Source organism: Primulina eburnea, chromosome 10, assembly GCF_022965805.1.
Source record: "Primulina eburnea isolate SZY01 chromosome 10, ASM2296580v1, whole genome shotgun sequence".
NCBI lineage: Eukaryota > Viridiplantae > Streptophyta > Magnoliopsida > Lamiales > Gesneriaceae > Primulina > Primulina eburnea.
In genome coordinates this window covers 7,231,031-7,248,953 of record NC_133110.1, presented here as the reverse complement: position 1 = coordinate 7,248,953, position 17,923 = coordinate 7,231,031, and the positions used below count along the sequence as shown (strand labels likewise).

Below are 17,923 nucleotides of genomic sequence, written 5' to 3'. Positions count from 1 at the left end.
GTGAACAAAGTTCAATCAGAATACTACTAAATCATTTATCAAACTCATTTAAGGCCTCATTGGGCTTCATCTTTGCATTGTCAAATTTTTGAATTGCCACATACAACTTTTTCTCCTTAGTTTGATCATTTCTTTCGCAAAGTTTGGTCAGATTTTTCCAGAACTCTTTGGCATTAGAACAATTCTTAATTTTTTTGAACATGTTCTTGACAAGGGTCTTGTTGAAGATGTCTTTAACCACGTTATCTTGATTTGGTTTTTTTTTGTCCTCATAGTCCCCTCTGACCTATACTTTTCTACAAGTTGTGGTGTAACTTCTGATATAGCTATGGTTGTATTGGCTTGTGGATCTTCATCGGGCCGTCAGTGATGACATATCACACGTCATAATTATCTTGTGCGACTAGATGTGTCTTCATGCATATTTTTCAACTATCTTAGTCTTCTTTGAAAAACATTGAGATTTCAATGCACGCAATTGGTTAACACAACGACTAGATAAATAAATATTGAAGTAAGAGTGTAATTTAAATGTACAATATTTTATGGATGTTTAGATATAACAACTAGTACTTCTCTTCTTCTTCCACTTAGAAAGTAATTCACTAAAAGATTTTGACTTATACAATCTTTGTACAAATCCACTTCGAGTAGGACTTCACACTGTCTAAATTGAAACTTAGTATCACCACAACAAATACATAAATGTTTGGCTTGTTTGTAGAACCCTTGGTTCAGACAAATGAAGTTACAAAAATCTTCTAACTAATAGCTTGGATGACTAGAGTTAAACTGGAGGACATATTGATCATGAAATGATCTGATAGATAGGTTCATCGTGTTCTATGGACGGATGGATATATGAACAACAAGTGTACTCGAGATCTTGTATATTGCAGATTATAAGTGCTTGAATCTTGTATTCATCATCTAGTTTTTGAAGTTCTGAATCTGTATACTTATATGCAAAATATTCCAACGGTTGAAAAACCTTTTCAAAGATCATTGGTACAGCTCCCAACAGATTGGTATTGCTAGCTGCTATTCATCATACAATCCATTAAATTTTCATTTAATGTTTTTTTATGGTTTTCGCTCTTTCAGCTTTTAAAAAGTTGATTGACTCTTGACATTTTAGAAAATATTCATGTCAATCGGGATTTGCTAGGATAATGTGATTGATACTTTATCTTGATAGCATTGAACATCATGAGTTGTTGTATACATCTGATCTACTAATGTCTGATCAGTGAAGTGCAGTTAGAGTTGAATGGTCTGACTCTGAACAATTGTTTGATAAAGTGGTCTGGTTAGAGACACCTTCAAGTGATGATCTTCTGATGATATATGTAGCTTGTGCTTATGATAGAATGATAAACGGCCTGACTTGACTAGCGGCTAGATTCCTATAATCTGTAAATACATGAAATTGACAGTCGGATTCTGAAACAAGCTTGATATTGTTTTTATTATTATCAAAACCTAGGTATTTCTCAAACTAACAAATAAATCCTAGCATTTGGTTGAAAAGTTATACCCATTACTTTTAAAAATGGGTTTCACTTGCTTACCAAGCTAGCATGCATGGTAGATATTATATTTGGAAAAGTAAATCTTTGGCAATCCAGAGACTAACTCTTGCTTGCTCAAACTAAAAATATACTTAAAATTTAAGTGATTCAAACTCTTATATCACAACCAGTATTTATTACCATTCATAGCACGAAAACATGTAGAGTTAACTAGTTGACCATCACTCGATATAACTTTATAGGTTTTTTGTTCTCTTAACTTGGTTAACATGATATATCCATTAGCATATTTGATAGTACATGTGTGTTTGTGCAATTCAATAATATCTATTATCACATAGTTCGCTAATGTTAATTAGGTTGTAACATAGATTTTCAACTAACAATATATCTCTATGAATTACATTGTTGAGTAATTTTACACTTACTCACGTATCCTTAGAATTATCTCCAAAAGTTATTCTTGGTCATTTTCAGTCAATCACTTTATATAGCAGCTTACATTTCATGCCGTGTGTCTGGAACATGAAATATCAAGATACGAGATTGATTCCTTGACAAGCTTTCTCTTCGATGCCGACAATCAATGAACTAACACACTTGGTTCACATATTAATTGGGTCTTGAACGGAATAACTCTTTCGAGACCCACACTTGAATTAGTCTAACTGACCTAGTAGTGTGTATCCAAAATATCGTGAGCATGTGCATAAATATGTGAAGTCATGTGTTGTGTTCTCTCTTTAACCGAATGTTATTTAAGCATTTTATCCTTTTCATTCATTATGTATCTCTTTTGAAGCGGCTTGCAATTATAATACCAATTAGTTTTTTCATTTTGTAGATTAATGTCTTGTTGGACTTAGATTTCCATGAGACCAATTCGACCTGGTATGTGATCATGACCAGGTTGACCATGTCTTCGTATTCTCCATGTCCATTTAGACTTAGAAGTCTCTAGTTCAACATAATTGAGTAATATATGTTTAACCTTGTTTTCAAAAGTTACAGTCTGACTAGTTTGGATTTCTACTTATCACATTCATATATTGTGTTGGACCGCATAAAGTATATAATTTTAAACTTTTTTTCTAGAAACATTTGAGCATCAGCTTCATAAGAGCTATATTCTTTGTTGACAAACCCTAAGCCAGTTCTGTCTCCATCTGGTTTTTTCATCTCATGCATGAATTGACTAATTCTGTCAATCATTTATTCTCATTGATAGTTACATGAAACACTTTTCGAAAGTCATCATTCTTAGTTTCTAACATATTGAGTTTTACCCTTAGACTATCAAGCTCTTTTTGTTGGGTGCAGCTATAGTCACTAGTCTTGTCTGTTAGAATTTTTTCTGCTTTGACTTCCTTGAATGATTGTAAAAGTATTTTAAACTCATCTACCTTGCTATGTTGTATCGTGATAAGATTCTCTCGTGTAAATTCATCTAATCAAAATCAAATACCATGTCATCAACAATTTATGGCCTGACTTTTGTGGTCTCTAGCTCGATACCTGCCATTAGAAATTGAACATTCTTTTCTTCACTTCTCTGGAAGAGGTATCTGAGAATGAATTATCTAAATCTGAATCAACTCACTTGCTTTTGCTATCCTCAGCAACAAGCATCTTTTGGTTTTTCTTATTCTTGAATGATTTTCTGTCATTTTGAACATTCTTCTTTCACGAGGAATCTTTTCATCCTTCTTTTAACTGTGGCAATCTGAAATAAAATGACCTTTATTTTCTTAGTTAAAATACGTCTGATTATCGTCATCTTGATCTTTTTTAAGATAAGAAAAGCATAAAATTCTAATAAAATTTTATTTTCTATAAAAAAAACCAAAGTTATTATTTCCTACATGGTATATTCTTTAATAAAACTATCAATAGTCTTTCCCACACCGTATATTATTTATCTGGAAATTTTATAAAATAAATTAAAATTATGAACTTTAAAAATAATTTTTGTAATAATTTTTTTTATTAAGAGTGATATGATCATTTAAAAATTTAAAATATCGATAAAAAAATATTTATTAAGATACGATTGAATATAAATTTATTAAAATATATTTTATTAAATAAATTGTGTTTTTTTAACCCTCAAATTGTGCAGATTACGAGTTCATTTGATTAAAGAAGTTCATGTGATGTGTGTAGTATTTGATTATAAAACTCGTTTTAGAAAAGCACTTAAAAAAAATAATTTTTAGAAGTTAAAATTTATATATATATTTTTACTTTAACTTCTATTTTTTAAAAAATAAAATAAATATACTTTTTAAAATTTATCCAAACTTAAAAATCACTTCATTTTTTTTTAAAATAAAAATACTTACAAAAAATGAATTTATTTGAGTGTTTTTAATTTAAGTTACAACTTCTGACCCAAATTGATTCTTAATTTTGACACCCGAGTATTTTGGGCCATTTTCTTGAGCTTAGGGTTCATATCTCAGTATACAGTTTGATGAAAGATGACTGGTTTTCAGTTTTTGCCTGCGTGTATGTTATGATTCATTCTGAAATCGTAGCTAATTCTGCTTTCGGATGATTTAATATTCCTTGGTGGACTTCTTCGAAAGATCTTGAAAACCAGAAATCATGGAGGGTTGGCGGCGGATTTTGCAATCGTTCGTGCGCCAGGCTTCCAAGAGATATCTTTGCAGTCACAGGGCCTCATTCAGTACTTTTAATCAGTCAGAGGCCTATCGGGTGTCTGGTAACTACTTTAAATTGAAGTTTTGTTTTTTTTTTAAGAATTTTAGCAGGTGGTTTATTTGAAGGCTTGAAGCTAATGGTTCTGTTGATTGCGATAGGATCCATTTTTTTTTCCATTGTTAGACCGTAGACGGATATATTATGCTTTATGCTGAAATGGTCTAAATGCTTCTGCTTTATATCGAGCTGTTTCTTATTTAAAGTGTATTAATTTCTTGGTGTTTGATGCACCGTTCTGCAGCTGAGATGTCTGATTTATCAAGACTGCGGAATTCATACTTTGCCACCATTTCAAGGCCACGACATCAATATCTACAGAAATTGGTAACTCCATGAGTGCTTTTCAATCTTTACTAAAAGGATTCTGTTACCTGCATTTTTTTGAACATTATAGACTACAATCTTCGGATCCTGTATTGAGAAATTGTTGAGAACAAATAAAGTCAGTGAGACATTATTCAACTAAAAATACTTGCGAGGTATGTGAGGATTGCAACTTTGCATCAGTGGTCAATGTGAATGCCATGTAATTGTTGGTTGGAAGTAAGCAAATTTTCTGCTGATGAATGAATTTTTTGTTTCATTCACGCATTGTATTGATTTTATAATATTTCATGATATTCATATGTGGCAGTAAATTTTTTTATGGATTAATTATCTAATTCATTGTGCTTCATCTTTGTCCTTTATCACACTTCAATTTTGGGAAATGTACGTTCTTGTTACAGGGATTCACCAGTACGAGGAGCTTACTCACAGACACATCTGATGCAATTCCTATATCTTCCCCATTACTACCGGCTTTACCTGCAAGTACTGGAAGTACTGAAACTCAAAAGACAATTTGCAAGGCTTCTAGAGTTCAAGCAGTGCTAAAGGGAATAAAACAGGTAAAGCTCTTCAAATTTTTCGGTTCACACTAGTAGCTGAGCATGATCGAAGAAAGCCAAATCTTTTTATGATTTTGAAATCTAGCAACTCACTTCTACATGATAGCATTTTTTTCGTCCTTTTAGTTTGCCGTGCCCCTCAACTGTTCTTTGAAAAATGATTGAACGGGGTGGACAAATCAATTTGAATAAGATATTTATCATAGTGCACCAAATGCACTATTGTACTGTCAATCTCTGTTCATTAACCGAGTCATCTCGTGGTGGCTATAAGCTAGAACTTCCCATCCGTTTGACCTTCATTCTTCTGTTATCGAAAGAGCGTTGCAACTTGCAAAGCAGCTTTCTGTTGATTGTCCATCCAGAGTATATCATATTCATGAAATGTGGAATCCAATAATAACATAACACAGTAATAATCTTGTAATCCACGCAATGAAAGGCATAAGAAACATATTGAAGTGGATGACTCTAATGCCAATGGAATTACTTTGTGATGAAGCGGTTCATCTTTTTTTGGTCTGGCCAGGGCAGTGACTGATATTTTGAGATTATTCATTTTGTTTTCTTTTTTTTTTCTTTATTTTAGATAAGTAGTTACCCTTTGTTCTTGCATTTTTCTTCTTCGAAGCATTGAAAAATCATGTTTATTTCTGAGGGTCTTTTTTCGTATAGATCGTTTTAATTTTTGATAGACTACTTTCTTTCAGAGTCCCAAGAAGGTAAACTTGGTTGCTGAATTTGTTCGTGGAATGCGTGTTGAAGATGCGTTGTTGCAGTTGCAAGTTACTGTCAAGCGAGCTGCCAAAACTGTCTACCAGGTCATTTTTCTTTTATAGGCCTTTAAACAATCTGAATTTTCAGTCCAATATACCAATGGAAGGTAAATTCACTTGAGTTGCAGACCAGTTTTGTTTCTTTACTTCCCCAATCTTTGCCATCGCCAAACACGTCCTAATTAACTTAACCTTTTAAAGGGTGTTTTGGTTTCATGTGACCTGTCACGGCCCCTCATTAATCGCGAATTTTGCTAAGGTAGATAGTCTACAAAAATTGCATAAAAAGTCTCCTGCTTGATTCAAACCCTTGAACGTATTCTTGTGTGAGGGTGACAATTTCCAGCTAGATGCTTTGTGACTGAAATATACATATGCAGGTTATACATTCAGCTCGTGCCAATGCAACACACAATCATGGTCTTAATGCTGACCGGCTTCTTGTTGGTAAGCAAACAATTCTGTTGTATTTTTCTTTTTTCTTTAATTAATTCCTTGTCATATCTGATATTCTGTAGCTGAGGCATTTACTGGAAAAGGATTGTTCAAGAAAAGGATATCATACCATTCCAAAGGCAGATGTGGAATAAAAGTGAGACCAGAGTGTAGACTGACTGTAGTACTCAGGGAGATGACCCCAGAAGAAGAAGCTAAGATAGCTAGGTTGAAGGTGCACAATTTCCGTAAGCTTTCTAAACGAGAGAAAAGACTCGTGCCCCATAAACTTATCGAGACCACTCCAATATGGAATCGCAAAAGCAAAACGAGTAGCCAGCAATCCAGTGTGGCTAGATAATTTGCACAAGGCAAACGACTTGTTCAAGAAAATGTGTTGCTATTCTGCTATGTTCATTTGCTTGCACCTTTTCTAGCACGGACATGCCTTTTCGAGGTGCCCTGAGCAACATTCTTTCATTTTGATGCAAGGATAGTTTATGTTTATGGTTCTCACTCGACATTCGTCATGAGATGGTGATTTTTGGCATAATTTCAGTTTCATCCTGTAGTTTATGCAAATTTAGTTTTTATTTTTTATATTTTTATTTTCTGTGTTGTCACTAGTTATCCGCTGTGCTTCGATAATTTTTCATGGTATTTCAGTTTCGGTTTTGTCAATGTTTTAACTGGTTGCAGCTTTACTCATTATTGGTTATATTTCTTTAGGTTTTTGAATTTTGAAGTCCTACCAGGATGTCTAAGATTTAAAGCATCTTTCGAGAATGGCCATTTAAAGCACTTGGAACGAATTTTTGAAAGGACTGGAATTTCTAGTCTGAGAATGAAAAATGCTTATTGTGTATTGAAAATTGTTCGATGCCCGAAAAAAATCATTTTGTCTCAATATATCATTTGGTCAAATATGTGCTTTGTGCTGTTACAATTATTAGTTGAAACAAGAGTAGGTTTTTTATGATACGATATCACGAATCTTTATCTTTGAGACAGGTCAATCTTACCGATATTCACAATAAAAAGTAATACTCTTAGCATAAAAAGTAATATTTTTTCATGGATGATCCTAATAAAAGATTCGTCTCACAAAATACGATCGTGAGACCGTCTCACATAAGTTTTTGCCTTAAAACAATTAACAACCCTGGTACGAAAAAATTGTACATACGAATACAATGCAGCAACACATGCAGTTATTATCTATATTAAATACCAAAACATGCCACTCGAAGATCAATTCAAAGTTTTCATTCTTCATCTTCTTCACGGCTCGAAAACATCTCAAACTAGTGAGCAAAGTAGAGCCCGAACAAAGTACAGTTTCTACCCCCCCCCCCCCCCCCCCACCACCCCCCCCCCCCACCACCCTCCCCCCCCCCACACACACACACACACACACACACTGGTACATACTCCATTTCGTATATACAGAAAGTAGTTCTGAGTATGTCCTTTGCATGTAAGTTTTCCAAGACAATGTCTGAACCTACATTCTTCTTCTGTGTATTGTTACAAAAAAATCCCGATTCCTACTTTCTAAAGTATGTTCTACGAACGTTAACCAGGTAACATTATACATCGGCAAGTTGAAAAGTGAGGGACTGAAACGAAAATGAGCCGGAAATAAGGATGCTAAGATAATATATTGAACAACATTAAAGTTGACTGGACTCTTTTAGCATATTCGACCACAGGATTTACAATAAATAAAAAATTCATATAAACATTTTTGCATGAAAAGAAACACACCTTTATTGAATAATCTAAATAATGAATGAACTGGCTTACACATTTTTGTACAAATTCTCCATCTACTGAAGTCTGAACTGTCATTGCACCCTAAGAACTATCCTCGGTCAAGATTCTTATAAGTCTCTCCAAATCAATAGCCTAAAACAAACTAAATGAAGAGCGATAATGCAAAACAGAACTGTAACCTCAAATCAAAATGGGACAAAAAGGAAAATCAAGAAACCAATTCTCGAAAACAAAAGATCCCAATTGAAAATCATCTCCGGAAAAAGCCGCAGGGCAGGCACAAGTAGCTAAAGTTGCATTGATGCGGAAGAATCGGACTTATCGAGTTGGTACCTCACAAAGATTTAAAACAACTGATGTGTCATTTTGATCTTGTTCTGTTTCCATTTAGGCAACTTATAGAAAGCATCCTTGGTCATCTAAAATTTCTCCTTGAACTCTTGTGAAGACAAATATTTCTGTAAAACATGATTCCTAATTAAGCGTGAGGCAAACAGTAACAGGCATCGGATTGTCAAGTAAATAACTCTTCATATGCACTTACCTCACGCTTGGTAACGTCAATATCTTCAACAGGATCAGTTGATGTAGTTGTGAGACGTTCATATGGATGTACTGGAAGTTCTCCGTCCTCTTCAGCTTCTCTTATTGTCTCTGGCTTTGGTTTCGGTGAGTTTTCTTCTGAAGCTTTTAAATTTCAATAATTGAACTTACCAGGGATTTTGTAGAGTCCCATGAGAAAAAGCGAGAAAAAAATGTTGGCTCGGATCCTTCTGTTATAATCATGGTTCGCTGTCGCGGTCGCGGAGATCGGAACGGATGATATCATTCTAGTTACAATGAAATTTCGCGGAACAGTCGCGGAACGGGTATTTTAAAAAAATATTATAAATATATAAAATTAAAAATTTTGAAAAATATTTAGAAATATGAAAATTAAAATAAATATCATTTAAATTGATTATTTGATGTAAATAAGAACTTAAAATATTTTTAAAATTTTATTAACAATTTATTGAACACAATTTATATCGTCATTATATTTAAAATATTTCCAACCATATCAAAAATTAAATATACTATTAAAAATTATTTGTATTTAATTAATTAAAACTTTAAAATATTTTCGATTGGATATATATAAGTTCGCACAAATTTGAATCAATTTAGAGTGATGGACTAATAATAAGATCAAATCTTATATAAAGCGATGTTACAAATTATTTAACATCAATTAAAATAGAAATATTTTATAATTAACTTGGTTTTTTTCACACTTTGTAATGAAAATTTCTCTTTCACATTTTCCGTCATGATAAGTATATTTAACGTATTGAACAACCTCCAAAGCTTTCGCCCTCTCTTGAATGGATGAGTTTGAACCATTAAATTGAAAACTTTTAGATTCCGTATCAAGAATAAAGATATCGTCATGACTGAGAGAGGATCGGGCAAAAGAGACCTGTCCAACCATATAAAAAGCTAATAACCAAAGTTGTCTATCAGTATTGTGTATCAGAAGTTTATGAGGAAGACGAACAGCGTGCCTCTTTTACATGAACGACGTGCTTTCCTTTGCATTCAAACAAACGAGTTTGGTGCGCTTCGTCCTCTACATGATTAAAACCTGAGGCAACACCACCTTCTTGAGGTATTATACATGGCTTAAAATAAGAAAGGAACTTTTCAGTTTCATGGCCTTGTACTTCACGATATTGAACAGCGCGTCCTCCAAGTGCTGCATCTAACTCAATAGTCTTGATAGCTGCAGCGCCGGCTTCGTCCTACATAAGGAAAAATATTTAGACAATCAGATAATAAAATGTCCAAAACCCTTCACTTTAAAAAGTTTGAAACATAGAGGCATACCTGACTGGTATCTCTACCTAGCCAATAATGAATAGCATGATGCAGAGCACCATTTTTTGTGGTAGTGGTCTAAGGAAAAAAGTTTCGAGGGTTAGAATGAAACAACCATTTCAACATCTTATAGAATTAATATCATAAAGATTGGAATTGGCCACTGGCATTCGAAAATGTTAATTGAACTTTGCCAGATACTGCCTGTTTAAATACACTTAGGCAAGGGACCAATGGTCATAACTAAGTTACGGGTTCTGGAAAACCAAACAAAGGCAAATGACATATAGTGAGTACAAAAAAAATAAAAGATGTTAGTTCCCTTTACTCTGTACATCGCAGGAAAACTCATATTTTCCAAAGCAAGCGAGACACATATAAAACAGCAGAACAGAGGAGAGGGAGTAATTGAATAACTACATTTCGACAATTGTACAATATTCTCTAAAATATATGCCCATCAAATGAATGGTCTTTGGTATTCTAGTTCATCAAAAGTTTCCAATTTGTGACCAGTCTCACTGGATTACACAGGTTCTGAATTGTTTTACTGAATCAAAATGGAAATGATAGCTGTACTGGGCTTAACAGCTGATTCTAGTTCACCCCACCCCATCAGGTATCCATATTTGTGCAGCATACTTGTTCCACAGTTATCTACAAGCAACTGTCTGAAGAATATCAAGAAGATAGCTACTGGGGACACGTGAAGTTCTAAAGGATATTGCTGGAAAAGGTAAATTGAACATGAAGCGATAAAACAGAAAGAACACAAATCACAGATAGCCTGCGTGACTGCACAATGGGCCTCTATAGCAATTACTTCGTATTTGTCTATCGCTTTACGAAAATGATTAACCCAAGTTGCTATAGAAGTCCATTGTAAGTCATTATAAACTCATTTTAAATCTTTCATTTTTAAGATGTGGGATAAGAATATCACAATCATCCCTCCTTCAGAACTCGACGTCATCGTCGCGGCCTGACCTCTCGATCCATCAGCACCGAGAATCTAGAGGTGGCTCCTACAGGTTCAAGAGGTGGCTCCCGTCATGTAGCACTTTGCCCCGCAGGTTCAAGAGGTGGCTCCCATGCACGTAGCACTTTGCCCCGCATATCACTTATTTCTTGGTGTTCCATGCCGCCTGCCGGTGATCGGCTCTGATACCATTCTGTCACGCCTCGAGCACGGGCCCGCGGCTACGTGACTGCACAATGGTCAACTATAGCAATTACTTCGTATTCGTCCTCGCTTTACGAAAATGATTAACCCAAGTTGCTATAGAAGTCCATTGTAAGCCATTATAAACTCATTTTAAATCTTTCATTTTTAAGATGTGGGACAAGAGTATCACAATCACCCCTTCTTCAGAACGCCACATCCTCGTAGCGGCCTGACCTCTCGATCCATCAGCACCGAGAATCTAGAGGTTGCTCTTACAGGTTCAAGAGGTGGCTCCTGCCATGTAGCACTTTGCTCCGCAGGTTCAAAAGGTGGCTCCCATGCACATAGCACTTTGCCCCGCATAGAACTTATTTCTCGGTGTTCCATGCCAGTGACCGGCTCTGATACCATTCTGTCACGCCTCGAGCACGGGCCCGCGGCTGTGTGACTGCACAATGGGCCCCTAGAGCAACTACTTCGTATTCGTCCTCGCTTTAAGAAAAAGATTTACCCAAGTTGCTATAGAAGTCCATTATAAGCCATTATAAACTCATTTTAAATCATATTCGTCATCGCTTTACGAAAATGATTAACCCAAGTTGCTATAGAAGTTCATTGTAAGCCATTATAAACTCATTTTAAATCTTTCATTTTAAAGATGTGAGATAAAGGTATCACACTTTTCATGTAAAGATTTTGGAATTGGGACAGCTAAAAAAGGTATACCTCTCCTATTAATATATATAGAAACAAAATTCAATAATTAAAATTACATATTTATTATCAATAAATAATTAAATATCGATACATAAATTCTTAATGATTGTCAAAATACATAAATGACATAATAATTTATAATTTCAGTCATTTGAAATAATTTAAACACAAAAGCAAGAACAGTAGAAAAAATCATTGTTAAAAAATAATAAATATCATCGATTACACAATACAGTACATTATTTATTGCAATAAATTACTTCTAAACATGTTAAGATTGAAACGTGGACTTAACTCAACCCCAAAAGCTAGCTCAAGGAGAGAGGATTGTCCAATCCCATCTATATCACTCAAATGTTATTTATCCAACCGATGTGGGAGAATTAACACACCCCTCTCACGTCCAGGAATGAACATCTGGAGCGTGGATTTTACAAATGACCCGATTATGGGCAGAACGGGTGACCTAATTATAGGCAGTCCAACACATAACGGTGGAACCCGGGCTCTGATATCATGTTAAGATTGAAACTTGGACCTAACTCAACCCCAAAAGCTAGCTCAAGAGGGGAGGATTGTCCAACATCGGTTGGATAAATAACCTTTGAGTGATATATATGGGATTGGACAATTCTCCCCTTTGAGCTAGCTTTTGAGGTTGAGTTAGGTCCAAATTCCAATCTTAACAAAGCATTTGAACTGTTCTGCAAGGTAATATTTTTTGGTATTAAAATTTATGAGATTGGAATAAAAAGAAAATGTTGTGATGTGATCCGGGTAAAATGGATGAGCAGGGTTGGGTGCTCCAACGGGTCAAATCAAGAATTTATAGTGTTGTTTAGGAAAATGAGCAAGGTAGATGGCTTCGATCGTGACCTGCAAACAATGAAAGGAACTCGTGAATAGGCGCCGGAAGGGTGTCCGGCGTGACCACTCCGATGCTTAAGTCAGCAGGGTTGTCGAGAGGGAACTTAAAGCAATATGTATGGATGCTTGAGAGTGAAGAAATTTCAGACCTGTAGAATGTCAACGATACCTGCTATTTGAAGAGAAGCTAGGGTTATCTTGATGCGCGTGCTCACCTACTACCTGTACCCTCGGACGTTGACGGCCTGTCGGGTCCCTTTCTACCCGATAGCTTCGTGGGTACTCCAAGAATAAGGGACGTTGACTGCATGTCCAGTCCCTTTCTTCTCCATATTTTCGGGGATACGTTCAGGCGGAAGACGTTGACTTCCCGCCCAGTCGCTTTCTGCCTTACAATCTGTAAGATCCTCTAAGTAAGTTACTCGAGTATTGAGCCCTCGGCTTCAGCATGAAAGCCCGGTCCCTAGTTGCTCGGGAGGTAAGTAAATACCCGGTCATGCATGAAGCGCCCAGTCGCGTGGGTAACAATCGCCCTCCCGGTCTCTATAGGGGCTACTCAATGACATTTCCCGGGTCCTCCAGGACCCGAGCCCTTATAGGGGTATCACCACCCATCCCTAAAATAGTCGGGCTAGAGTCTCACTCGCTGTCCCGATTGGTGTGAAATAATTCACGGTGTATAATAGCATCGGAGCCTTTAAATATCCCGTAGAAGAGATGTCACGCCTGGATGATTTGTCTCCCGGACCCTAATGAATTGTTATCCAGCCCCTCTGGATGTTTGCATTCGTTATAATGAGATGCACCCACAATTAATTCCTACTAGAAAACGCTCCACATCTCGAGAAATGGATAAGTCTGACACCTCGACAACTGTGCACGTCTTTTCCCCTCCCGGCACAATTTCCAAAACTTATCTCAACCGTTCAGGCATCTTGAAGATCAACGGTCATTATTAATTTGTTCTTATTATAAATAGGGCCTTACCGATCCGTCATCACACCAGCAAAGTGTTGTTAGGAAGATACCATGGCAGGTACTAGCAATCCCAGCGTCCCTGATCTGGCGGAAGAGTTCATGAATGCATCCTCAGAGAGGCATAAGACGGAAATAAAGGAGGAGGTCTTTCACAAAATTCTCGCCTTCTGGGAGGCACTGCAGGAGTTACAGCTTCTCTACTACTGCGGTGAGGCTAATACTCCTCGGCTTCTGGCGAAATTGGAGAAGTATCGGGAGTATCTAAATATTTCCGAGTTGGGGGATCCTTTTGAAGAGGACCGCATGTACGAACTGATGCTTCGAAAAGAGAGGAACACTCTCAACGATATCACTGACGCCAAGGGCTATGAAGGAAGGGCTACACGAGAAGTGAGACGTTGGATGTTCCTGTGGAAAGCCTTCGTAGAGGAGGCATATTTCGATGTAATTCGAAGTAATTTCGTTAAATAAAATTATTATCCGAGTTTACTGTCTTTTACCATTTTATCTGATGCATATCCCACGGACTGTCTGACTCGACTGACAAGATTAACTACTAATAAGTAACGAACGGAGACGTGAGGATTTCGTACTAATAAAACTAAAAGGGCGCCCGAGCTCCGCATTTCTCGGGTTTACAACAATATGCTGGGACCTCGAATCTCCCGGTCTTAAGATAAAATGTCGAGGCCTTAAACCTCCCGGACTCAAGAGAAAATGCCGGGGCCTTAAACCTCCCGGACTCAATACAAATATTACCACGCTTACCCGGATATCCCGATTGTTGCGATAACAGGTGTAAGCCTTAACTCCTTCCTGGAGACGCTTCGTATTTCGGGAAAGAAATAAGTCTAACGCCTCGATAACCACGTGCGTCCTTTCCTCTTCTGCCGATTAATACTTTAGTACCTTGATATTCGTAACAGTCCCTTCGCCTACCTCGATAATAAATGCTACGTGCCTATAAATACAGGAAGGCAATGGGAGGTAAGAGATAATACCTTCGGCATGGCAAGTTCGAGCGAATCTACGGTCTGCAGTGGCATCTACGTTCCAACGCCCAATACCCTACCTCCTCACCTGGAGGATCTGAAGAGGACCATTGAGGAGTTGGTCTTGTCGAAGGTGATGTCCACTTGGCATAAGATTCAAGATCTTAATGCCACGCTCCGAGAGGGTTTGGCCTTTACTCGGGCACAAAGAGCGGTGGCGAGGAGGTACAAAAGGGAGCTCGAAGTCAACCATGTTGCCGAGCTCGCTACTGATGAAGTCCTGCTTCATGCGATGCTGCTGAAGGAAGGGCGTCAACTGGGAAAGATTTCCTCCTCTGAGTCCTTTAACCTCGCCCAGTCTCCTGAACTAACCCACTGGATCCATGAGTGGCAACATGTCGTAGGTGTACTAATAATTGGTGCTAGGCATGAGCGATTCCTTTATGAATAAAATCTGCTTACTTGTTTCATTCTCTTCTTTGCACGTTAATTAATGATAAACCGGGTGTAATTCATAAATGCGCGATTGAATCTCCCAGAACAAAAATCTCACCTACTTTAAACAAAGCACTAGAGCTTTGTTTGGAAGAAAATGTCGGGGCCTCGAATTTCCTGGACCGAAAATAACGTGCCGGGGTCTTAAACCTCCCGAACTTAGAATAATATGCCGGGGCCTCAAACCTCCCGGACTTAGAATGATATGCCGGGGCCTCAAACCTCCCGGACTTAGAATGATATGCCGGGGCCTCAAACCTCCCGGACTTAGAATAATATGCCGGGGCCTCAAACCTCCCGGACTATTCACGTGGTATCCGGATGATATACAGCTCATCATTAAAACTCTCACCGAATGAGAACGTTCCGTATTCCCAGATGTATCAGTCGGGCGCCTTGGTAACCGTCAATGCCCCTTCACCTTCTTAGCACAATTTTCAAGGAATATCCTGACCGCCCACGTGTTTAGATTCGATGGCTTCGATTAACTTTTTCCTTTGACTCATAGAGGGGACGATTCCGCTGGCTGGGACCCTTGTATTTCCTCCACATTTAAAAACGTTCACCTATAAATAAGGGGGGATAGATGTAAAGTGACTCTCAATTCAAAATGTCGAATTCAAGCGGTTCCAGTGCCTGCAGCAGTACACATGTCCTGGTGACCCCGGAGATGCGTCCTCATGTGGAGGAACTGAAGAGGGAAATCGAGGAACATATATGGGCGAAGGTCATGGCCGTGCGGGACAAGGTTCATGACTTGGATTATACCTATCGCAATCGCTTGGCCACTACTCGAGCGCAAAGAGCCAGAGCGAGGAAGTATATCCGAGAATTCGTAGTAGACCGGGTGACCGATCTAGTTGACGATGAAGTTCTGCTGCACATGATGCTGTGGAAAGAGTGGCATGCCCTGGACAAGATAATGAAGAATGAATTCTTCATTGACCTCCGCATTCACGAATTAACTAATTGGATAACGGAGTGGCAGGATTCTGTATCTAACATAATGGATCCCATAACTTTTCGCCGCTATTTTATGTAATGGAAATTTTATCGACTTCTATCGCTTTACTCTTCTGCAAATAAATCTTGTGCGAATTTATGCGGACCGAATCAATAGACTTACAGTTATTTGTAATAACCTGATCCCCCCGAACTTAAAATATAATCCCGGGCTATCGAACCTTTTGACTATAACAAGATGTCGGGGTCTCGGATTATTCGGACTTAGAAATCTCCGTCCTGGGTCTCTAGGTTCCCGAGCTATGAAACGAACTTGCCGAGTTCTCCTAAACCTCCCGGCCTATCCACACGTTACTACAACGACACGTGTTCATCTATCCCGACGGCTAGTAATGTTTCGTATTCCGAGGAGATAAAACATCATGACATCTCGATCTGTGTAACTGTCTTTTCGTTCTGCCCGTCGCAACTTTTGAGGCGCATCGAAACCGCACACGCGTTCACTCAATCGACGGTTCCGATCATTCCCCATCTCCTATATATAGCGACCCTAGGTTTTCCCAAAAATCATTTTCAAATCAGCATTCTCGGCGAAGCCCTTGCAAATTCTCTTCTCGCAGTTCCGGCATTCAAAGTTTCCTTGCTCCGACGATCTTCCACCGCATTTGTAAGTTTTTTCTTTTCCTTATGTCTAATTCTACTTCTTCTACTTCCGGGGCCAATGCTCGAGGTTCGTCAGGGTATGAATCCGCCGCCCTTCGTTCTGATTCGTCTCCTTCTCCTACTTCTCGTCGCCCTTCTACCCAGACTGTCCAAAAACCTATAATCTTAAAACCCCAATCTTCCTCGAGACCTTCTAAACCTTCTTCTTCGGGCATATCCCGGATCTCAAAAAAGGATAAGGGTAAGGGTAAAGCCCGGGCTTCCGACCACCCTTTAACCGAGGCCCCCGAGATTCCATGGTTCTCTTCTCTGAAAAGCTCCCTGCGACCCGGAGCAGAAAAAGAACTTCGAACCCTAGGGGTCATTCCTTCTTCTTATCCTATTCTTATACCCGGACCTTCTGACCGGGCGGATCAACCCCCCTCGGGTTATATTACCTTTTTTCGAGACCAACTCCGCAACGGTCTTCGATTTCCCATTGCTCCGTTCTACATCGAGGTTGCCAAATTTTTTGGTGTACCTATCAATCAATTTCATCCCAACTCTTTCCGGATCATGGCTTCGGTTTTTGTTCTCTTCCGTACGCATGATCTGGTAATAAATTCCAAAGTTCTGCATTATTTCTTTATTTGTAGATTAGGAGATAATGCCTTTTCCCTTTCTGCTCGGCTTAATGCCCGCTTTCTTGATGACATCCCTTCCTCTCAAAAGAGGTGGAAAGGAAGATATTTTTTCATTCGTCTCCCGGGTTCTCTTGATTGTTCAACCGAGTTCCTCCCTTCTCTTCCTCAACAGCCAGAACTTCCTCAGGCGTACAAGTCTGAAGAATTTTACATCCGAAGCCTCGCCCTGGTAGAGGGTAGAAAGTTTTCTTCCTCCGTCCTTATTGCCCAAGAACAACTGGTTGCTTATCATTTAAGTGCCCGGGTTGAGGACCCGATTGACCAAGTGATTGATGAAGTTGCTGGCTCGGGCCATCAACCTGGTAACTTTCCTTTACATGTTGTGCGATTGCTCCCTGACTTTGTATTTGCATTTGGATTTTACCCTTGCCTGCTCCTTATGCAGATTTAATGGAAGAGGCTTTTGC

At 38.2% G+C, this 17,923-nt stretch overlaps 2 protein-coding genes and 1 long non-coding RNA gene across 3 annotated transcripts; 1 reads left to right on the top strand and 2 right to left on the bottom strand.

Annotated features, from left to right (window-relative positions):
• The first annotated feature begins 3,923 nt into the window (after nt 1-3,923).
• On the top strand, nt 3,924-6,965 carry LOC140802988 (uncharacterized). Its single transcript, XM_073158651.1, has 6 exons — nt 3,924-4,257; nt 4,498-4,580; nt 4,985-5,146; nt 5,857-5,967; nt 6,303-6,369; nt 6,441-6,965. Exons 1-6 carry the CDS (start codon nt 4,140-4,142, stop codon nt 6,716-6,718), a joined length of 819 nt encoding a protein of 272 aa, XP_073014752.1. The 5' UTR covers nt 3,924-4,139; the 3' UTR covers nt 6,719-6,965.
• Nucleotides 6,966-7,617: 652 nt separating this feature from the next.
• On the bottom strand, nt 7,618-8,808 carry LOC140803780 (uncharacterized). Its single transcript, XR_012111927.1, has 3 exons — nt 8,678-8,808; nt 7,767-8,591; nt 7,618-7,698 (listed from the first exon to the last, which is right to left on the bottom strand). It is a non-coding gene; the product is annotated as an uncharacterized lncRNA (long non-coding RNA).
• Nucleotides 8,809-8,915: 107 nt separating this feature from the next.
• On the bottom strand, nt 8,916-10,966 carry LOC140842841 (villin-4-like). The gene is made up of 6 exons (XM_073211033.1): nt 10,937-10,966; nt 10,583-10,720; nt 10,003-10,071; nt 9,681-9,917; nt 9,395-9,595; nt 8,916-8,963 (listed from the first exon to the last, which is right to left on the bottom strand). Exons 1-6 carry the CDS (start codon nt 10,964-10,966, stop codon nt 8,916-8,918), a joined length of 723 nt encoding a protein of 240 aa, XP_073067134.1.
• Nucleotides 10,967-17,923: the final 6,957 nt, after the last annotated feature.